This window comes from Ictalurus furcatus, chromosome 15 (genome assembly GCF_023375685.1).
Source record: "Ictalurus furcatus strain D&B chromosome 15, Billie_1.0, whole genome shotgun sequence".
Classification (NCBI taxonomy): Eukaryota; Metazoa; Chordata; class Actinopteri; order Siluriformes; family Ictaluridae; genus Ictalurus; species Ictalurus furcatus.
The window spans coordinates 5,158,263-5,167,457 of NC_071269.1; the positions used below are offsets into that span (position 1 = coordinate 5,158,263).

The following is a 9,195-nucleotide window of genomic DNA, read 5'->3' on the forward strand; positions in this document are numbered from 1 at the left end:
TGGGGATTATTAGGGGGCCATGATAGAGAAGGACCAATGGGGGAATTGAACTAGGACACTGGGGTTATACCACTACCCTTTTACAATAAGTGTCCTGGGATTTTTAATGACGACAGAGAGTCAGGACCTCAGTTTCATCAGAAAGACGGTGCTGTTTTTACAGTATAGTGTCCCCGTCACTTTACTGGGACATTAGTCCCCACACAGACCACAGGATGAGCGCCCCCTGCTGGCCTCACTAATACCACTTCCAGCAGTTTTCCCCAGGAGTGCTCCCATCCAGGTACTGGCCAGGCTCAACCGTGCTAAGCATTAGTTGTAAACCAGACGAGAATTGCAGGGAGATATGGCTCTGGCCATATAGAATTGTTATTTGTTGAGTTGTTGTCATAGAATTGTGGCAAAACCATAGTAACCATATGGAAAGTAACGGGAAAAAGAAGATTTGTGAGCTCTGCACCATCAGTCAATTACAATACGTCTTTCAATTCCGGATTGTTCCATGTACGTTTTTTTTTCTCCCACATGCACTTTCTTAATATTTTCCAATCCACCCTCACAGGTATATCACACATGTAGTACTGAATGTTCGGTGGTTTAGTACTGATTTTTCCAACTATACTTGTAAGTTTACAGTGTTTTGTGAATTATTGTTCACCTACAGTACGTGATGTTACAGTTTAATTGCCTGTGTAATTGTAATTCAGGACTCTTTTTGTTTTCAGTGAACATGTATCGTTCTCGCTGATGGTATGAGTAAACTTGCACTTGATTAAAGAAGAAAACATATACATGATGGTATGTGGACGTCTGTCATTTAAAGCATTGTTGATTATTTGAACTCAAACCAAAAATATGTCACAATTGTACCAGCTCCTCCCGACTGTGTGACAGTTCATTCTGATTAAAATTGCTGGTTTACTTCTGAAAGTTCTTTTGAGTGTCTTCACATCAGAAGAGGAAAAACAGCAAAACAGTGGTGGTCATAAGTGGAAAACCTGGCTTGGAAAAGATGGCTCTGGGTCAGTTTTTCCTCAGGCATTTCCTGATTTCATTCCTCGGCTCTCTTCCCTGCTCTGCGGCGTTAACTTCAGTGGCAGCTAAGTCAATATGAGCCACGTTCATCAATCTCGAGAAAGGCCAGCGAGTCATGGCTGAGTTCTGCCCTGCACGTTAATCTTCTGCAGCTCTTTTTTTTTTCCATATTGTCACACACTCGGCCCTGGTCCAAGAAAACTGCACACGTGTACTCACTCAAACAAATAGCTTCTACTCGAATCTCCTTGAAAAAAATCAGTCTCACTTAATGGAGTACTTTGCGTTCCTCCAGACAGGTTCCCATGATGCAGTGTGGATGGTAATAGTGTGTGTATTTCAGAGAAGACTTAAAAGGTAGAAATGATGAACATTGCTTTGAGCAATGAAAGGTTTGGTGTTTATGTAAAAAAGCTGTCCACTCTCAGGACCAAACCTCAGGTGAGCCAAACACTACACAACTTCTCACACTTAAAGTTTGCATGGCTTGAAAGCAGTGATTTGATCTCATACAATATGTTCATGCATCCTAAGTGCTTGCTTGATTGATGTACACAACAGTCACTAGCGTTCACCCCACAGAATCTCCCCAAAAACTTGACAGTAGCTTAGCCAATTAGCTAAATACGTACAATACCAAAGAGATGAATGAAAGTCTTTTCACAACCGTGGAAGAATTCTCACCTCCGCCTTAACCCATGCCTGTTCATTTTAACCCGGGTGACATCCTAGCCGAGTTTTGGAGTCATGTTGTATGTGTTTGAGCTGAGGTCGACCTTCACCGGCAAAGATGGTGACTGAGAGCCGCAGAGTCATCTGACAGGTCTGAGTGTCAGATCATAGATCTTACTTTTAGTCATTGAGATGACCTGACGGGGGTGTAAAGGCGGAACGGCGTTCTCGAACAGTTTGGAGTGACATTTCTGCAGTAAACAGCCACAAATCGGTTAAACACTCCCCAAAAAAGTGTTGACTCGCTCAAACGCATGTCTTAACAAGCTAGTCAGGAATCATGGCAAAAAAATAAATAAAAATGCACCAACAAATCACATTTCTTGCGATCATGCTGCTAGCCTCCACTCTCTAGACAGCATTTAATTGGACGAACACAAGACTAGTACTGGATGAACTATCAAAAAATTGTTAAGTCCTTTTCTTTAAGCCATAAAGGGAGTTTTGCTGCAGCAAAAAGGCAACTGCAAAGCCTCTCAGAATCCCTGGAGGGAATCAGTGCGATCCAGTTATCACGTGACCAAACAGATGAAGCTGATGTAATTCATCCTTCCACACCTCGCTCTGGTATGAAGGCAGGGAGAAAGAAAAAATGCATAACACTAGAAAGAAATGCATAATACTGCTTGTAATTAATGTAGTGGTATAATCTTGTCAATTAAAATACAAGCAGTTTGATGATTGAGAAATTTTTAATAGAATGGAACCAGTGCAGCTCATGATAAATGGTTGGTTATTAGCAATGTTGTGTAACCATGTCATATTACTAGTGTGGAAGTAAGATTTTAGGCCCCCGTGTCTCATTATGTGTCGCTCTTGACATCCTCCCCTCTTACAAAAATTGGTTTTGAGATGCCACTGGTCCACATTTTAGCAGTCCCTGATCCACGAGTCCAATATCCTCGAGCGCTCCAACTGCCCTATTACTAGCAAATAATCACTAGCTGGGAACTCAGATGGGACTCACTCCATCACATTCAGATCTCATCTCAACTGGACATGTGCAATAACCCCCCCCCACAATCCCCTGCTCCACAACCTCCACAATCCCCCTACAGTCCACAATTCCTTGTCTCACACCCCGCAGCTGATAGAAATACTGCCGTGTATGATTCATCGCTGCTGACCTGACCGGCTGAACGGCTTCCCTTGAGATCCCCGTCTGCTGTAATATACTTCAGACTTCAGGGGAAAAGACAAGGAAATAGCGCGGGGATTATGTAAATGAAATGATGGCTCCCAGAGATGTCTAGCAAACGAAAACGTGGGTCATACTGTAGAAGCAATGTACTGTATCATGGATGTGGAATTACACTATGACACTGTATATGACAAACAGCTGCAGTTACATCCTTTCAATCTCTATGCTAATAGAAATTAATGGAGTGTAAAAAGATCAGTGAGTCATTTGAGTAAGTGAGTAAGATTGAAGTGAACCATTTTCCCCTGTATTGTTCTGCATGAAATGGACAGATGCACTGCCAAAACAGATCAGAAGAACTAATAGCTGTGCTGTTTCCACTCTGACAAATGATTCTTTATTAGAGTATTAAACCAATTACTCATCACTCCTATTTAACTTTTCACACATTTTGTAGTGTTCAATTCCGGAACTGAAATCTACTTAATTGAGATCATGAATCTACACAAAATAATGAAGTGGCAGTGACAGCCCAGATCTCAGACCAATCTGTGTCAAGACTTGTTGAAGAAAATCTTCAGAACTTTTTCCAAGAAGAATGAGCAAAGATTAACAGGATCCAGATGTGCAAAGCTGATAGAGACATATCCCAGAAGTCTTACAGCTGTTACTGCAGCAATAGGTGGTTCCACCAAGTATTGTTGCACCCAACAAATGTCTTTTTTTGTTTGTTTGTAACCTCTTTGTAAATAACTAGGGCAGTGTTAAGGCTCTGCACTACTGATCAGACAGTCGTGATTCAACCCCCAGCACTGCCAAGCTGCCACTGCTGGGCCCTTGAGCAAGGCCCTTAACCCTCTCTGCTCCAGGGGCGCTGTATCATATCATGTCTGACCCTGCGCTCTTACCCCAGCTTCCTAACAAGCTGGGATATGTGGAAAAAAAGAATTTCACTGTGCTGTAATGTATATGCGACAAATAAAGGCTTCTTCTTCTCTTTGTCACAATAAAAAATATCTTGCACCTTCAAATGTTGGACACATCGTGTAAAGCAAATAGTAAAAATCCTAATTAAGTCCATTTCAATTTCAGGTTGTTCATTTATTCATTTATATTCAGCAACCACTTTATCCTGGTCAGGGTCAAGTTTTATCTGGAGACTATCCCGGGAACACTGGCCACAAGGTGAGGGAATTCACCCCAGATGAGATGCCAGTCCATCCCAGAGCTCCATGCACACACATGCACAGCTACAGGAAATGATTATAATCTACCTACATGCATGTTTTTGGAATATGGAAACCGGTGAATCCAGATAAGAACAGGGAAAACATCTGAAACGCTGGACCTGAGCTCAAAATAGAACCAGGGACCCTAGAGTTGTGCGGTGTTAAGACTATCTTCTGCACCACCATTCTATATGGTAGCAATACAAAATATGCAAAAGTTTAAGGGTGTGAATACTTATCCAAGGTGATGTATAACGTTAATGATTTATATGAGTTTGTTAGGTTTGTATAAAAATGATCTGATGAGATGTTCACTGTGAATCAGCCAGAAATAATTGTTTTAGAGTTATAGAGACATATCACTGTCTCAACGGTCAAGACACCCACCACCACTTGGTTAAAAACTAGATATGAAAAGAGCAACAGTCTTACTGTGCTTCTAGATCCTTCACTGTTGGACTTATTGATGGTAGAAGCAGACGAGGGGCAGGAAGATTTCATATAAATGATGCGGAGACATCGGGCTGGGAGCCCAGCTCTGATCATCGCTCTCTCTCTGTCTCTCTCTCTCTCTCTCTCTCTCTCTCTCTCTCTCTATGTGATGTGAACAAACCAGAAGGAGAGGAGGAGGAGAGAAAGGAGGGGCGAGCGAGCGAGCGAGCTTTGGAGCAGACCAGCTGAGCCTCATTGCTCTCAGTCTCTCTTCAGCGTGTGACAGAGGAGCTTTCCTCACTCTTGCTCTCAGGCACTCAACAAACACACACTCGCTTCTTTACTTTTGAAAGGGGCATCGAGCCCCTCGGACAAATTGGGACCATGCTGCCCTGGAAGAGGAGCAAGTTTGTGCTGGTGGAGGATGACTCCAAGAGCAAAGCGAAGAGCCTGAGCGCTGGACTCACCTACCACTCACTGCTGTCCTCGCTGCTGAGGTCGTGCCCTGACCTGGTGCCTGAGTGCCCCTTCCACTGGCTCGCCGGGGTTTTCAACAACAAGCGCCAGAAAGTGGAGCTAAATAAGGAGGAGCCCATATACAGCGTCCGCTACCTGGGAAGTGTAGTGACTGTAGTGGCCAAGGGTGAGGGCTGCACGCATGATGCTGTCGCCAAGATCTGGGCATCCAGCAACTACGGTGAGCAGAGTGCCAAGATGAAGCTGAGTGTAGGGCCACATGGCATACGTATGGGTTGCCGCAGGAAACCCCCGCACCTCTACACCCTTAACCGTATCACCTACTGCACAACAGACCCCTACCGACCCAAGATCTTGGCCTGGATCTACCGGCACCAGGTCAAGCACAAGGCAGTGGTTCTGCGTTGCCATGCCGTGCTTTTAGCCAAGGCAGACAAGGCTCATGCTATTGCTCTCAGCCTGTACCAGAACTCTATTTCAGCCTTCAGTGAGTTTAAGAGGCTCAAACGTCAGAGTGATTTCCGACATCGCAAGCAGGAACTGCTGGGAGAGGATATCATGCCACTCATGCCCCTACGGAAGCTGTTGAATGGACAGTGTCACTATCAGCCACCAGCAGACAGGCCTGGGAATTCCAACCGCCTGTTCTCTATCACCGAGGAGGATGAGGAGGAGGAAGCAGAGGAGGAGGAAGGACAGGCAGACAACAAAGAGGAAAAAGTATCAAACACTGATCCACCAAATCCCGAGCCAGAGGAACCCCCTGAGAGAGAGCTGGGATACATAGTTCACGGACTAGACGGGTTTTCGATCACCATCAAAGACGAGGTGCACATGACGCTCAGCACACTTGTGTGACCACACATGGATATCGGATGGTGTGCACTTCTTTCTTCCTTTCCCCATTCTCCTCTTTCCTCTCTGTCCACTTCAGAAGAGCGCTCTCTCCTCAGAGGGATTCCTGCAGAGTGTGATCTGGTCCTCCATCAGCAAGTTTTAATGCTGAGTTGCTGCTGGCTCGCCTCGTGAGCACTTTCTCTATGGGTGTTTAATAAAGTGGAACTTTGTGAATAAACACAAAAGCACAATGAGAGAGTGCGTCACACTGCAAAGCAGCCCAGTGAGGACAAACACAGACGGAGCTCAGTCCTTGGGCTACAAACCAAACAAGGACAAAACACTAGACCTTCGACGAGCCTTTGTGTCCTTTTCATGTGATTGCATGAGAATACATACTTTTCTCAGATTTTACTGGATAATTTTGGAAATATTTTATTTGTGTAACATGTACATTTTTCTATGTGACCATCTCCCTCTTCTATCTAACTTTCCTTTCTGGCCAAAAACCTCTGTGAGAGCATTCAGCCTCTACACCAACGCAGCAGCACTAATGAATTAATCCATGATTTAGGATAGTAGCCATTGACTTGACGGGTTTACAGCTGTCACACATTACAGCCCCAGAATCATTTACCGTATGACCAGCGGAGACGTCGACCCTGGCATTTAAGGCAGGATGTTTTAAATGTTTGCAGATTTACCATCCCTGGTTTGCACTGTGACATGTCTGGGACCAATATGAGGAAAATATGACTATAATCTATGGTTCTTTCTACGTGATACACATTTCGATATCAGCTTGATCTGATAAACAGGTAAATAAGCTCTACTGCTTTAAGAGGTAATGCATTGTTCAAAATCATACGCCAACAGGCACTCTCATATCCGTAGACATGTTTTTATCTAACGGTTCTTTTGTGATAATAATAGTGTACTAGACATTTCACAAGCTGTCATTCCAATTGCACTAAATAACATGAAATTATAATAAAATGTTGGGGGAGAAAAAAAAAAAACATTTCGACGTGAAGATGCTGTTTTTGGATATGAGCAGGAATGTGTGAATATGTGATCTGTTTGTATGGTGAGTCCAGAGTGTCCAAAGCAATACAAAAAATGATTTTTCAGAATTATCCGTGGTTTTCACAACAGAGTATCACCAGCTCAAAAGATGAACAATCTCTGCACAAATGGCTACGCAGATTGACACCGGCTGTGAGTGGGCTCTGGAGAGGAAAACAGAAATCTTTTCACACACACACACACACACACACACACACACACACACACGCACCCACTTGGCCTTCTCAAAGCCAGTCGATTCGTCAGGTGATTAAAATGTACAGGAAATGACCACAAATCACTCGGCTCAATATTCCAGCACAACATAGTTCTGCATACTAATACTCGATTAGTATTATTACATACTATTACATCAACCAACTCCTACAACCTTTAATTAACAAAACAGAAACCTCATATTAACGTGAATTCCGTTTGCCCCAAGCAGCAAAGGCTTTTAATTTCGCACTGTTCACTTCGGAAATTGAACATCTCTCATTCAAATGCTTAATTTAAATTCGCAGGTTCACGTTATAAAGCTGTCTCTGTTTTTTTCATTTTGTATGCAAGGTTTGCAGAGCTAAACAGCCTGAACGTGCAGTAGAGTGAGATTTAAATTATTCAGATGAATTGGTGTTCGGGGAGCTGTTGAGGATCGGTCAATATACGTTTCAACTAATCGCCTCCCAGAAAACTAAAAAAATGAACACTGAGAGTAGACAGGTAGAGAGAGGCAACCTAAAGCCGGTGAAAGGACAAAAATGACGTTAAAAGAATATGCAATTTAGAAAACATGTCCACGTGCGTTTCCTAATAGCTAGCTGGCAAGTTAACTGCTAATAAATAGCTAGCATTTGTTATATGATAGACATATTTGCTGCAGTTATAACTTCTATGTACTCATATTTCCTGTAATTATTATTTTAAATAATAATTGTATTAAAAATTTAAATAAAAAATATACTGTAATTAAACATGGTATAATCTTATCTGTTAAAATACACCTTAAAAATAATTATTATAAGTGAAGCTGCAACCAGCATTTTTGGGGGCCAAGCACCCATGGTGTATGTTTTGACCATTGGTGGACAGTGGTGGAACTCTCTGACTCTAGGAGGAAAGGTCTAGATTAACAGATGGACTATACAGCTGCCACTAGTGCTGTGACCTGTAGTTGTGATTGCTACTACTCGGACCTGAAAATGTTTTTATACTTGCAATTTAAAAACATCTAAGGTATGTATGTTTGATTAGACAGGATGAGTTAAATTTAGGTGATGTGGGCCAAATCTGGTAAAGATTGGACAAAATGTGGAGGAGAAGTAGCAGAAATGACACTTACTCTTAGATGTAAGCATTTTTGGCATGTTATTGTAACTTTTGACCAATAAGTGGTGCTGTCACGAAATTTGTTCTATAGCCTCAGCGCACGGTCTGGAGAACGCCTACCAAGATTTGTGTTAGTGTGCAAGGTCGTTGCTGAGATACAGCCTCACATCCTGTTTGGTGGCTTCACTGTCAGATTCATTTGCACATCATGGGCAAGTCATTCGAATTATCAGCATTATTTGGATAACTTTTGTCCAGGTTGGTGTGAAGATGACGTTTGGTCTTGATTGGACATAATTTGTTGAAGAAATACTGAAAAAGAAGAAGATGCAGATGAATAAGAAGAAGAAAAGGTAGTATAACAATAGTGTACCTACACACCTTCGGTGTTTGGCCCCCTAATTATAAATATACCTTAATAATAATATTTTGTTGATCACTTATGAACTAAGTTAACTAGCTGACTAGCTAAACACTAGTACACTAGCTATGCAATGTTTGTCCCAAATAATAATAATAATAATAATAATAATAATAATTTAGAATCTACTGCACATAATCATAATCAACCAGTCAGATTTCAACGGGGGATTTTGATTATATAAATTGTAATTTTGGTCAAATTAGTAAGCAAAGCACCAAATTAAAAAAAAAAAAAAAAAAAGACTTTTTCACTACTTCTGAAAAAATATATATTAAGGGGAGCAAGCTAGTTGACTAGTCAGCTAGGCAACAGCTTATTTTAGTGATGAATGGAATATTGTGCTCATTGTTATGGTGTATTCCAACGGGTTTACTGGTTAATAAATCACTGAGAACATGATGATTCAAGTCAAGACTCTGAGATACTAAAATCGCTCTGGTGTCTACCTGCAACTCATCCTAGCAGTTAAATAGCCAGCTAGCTTCTGCTGCTAT

The 9,195-nt window shown here is 42.0% G+C and overlaps 1 protein-coding gene across 1 annotated transcript; it reads left to right on the forward strand.

Annotated features, from left to right (window-relative positions):
• The first annotated feature begins 4,862 nt into the window (after window positions 1-4,862).
• On the forward strand, window positions 4,863-6,628 carry fam43b (family with sequence similarity 43 member B). Its single transcript, XM_053643758.1, has one exon. The coding sequence runs from the start codon at window positions 4,954-4,956 to the stop codon at window positions 5,902-5,904; it is 951 nt and encodes a 316-aa protein (XP_053499733.1). The 5' UTR covers window positions 4,863-4,953; the 3' UTR covers window positions 5,905-6,628.
• Window positions 6,629-9,195: the final 2,567 nt, after the last annotated feature.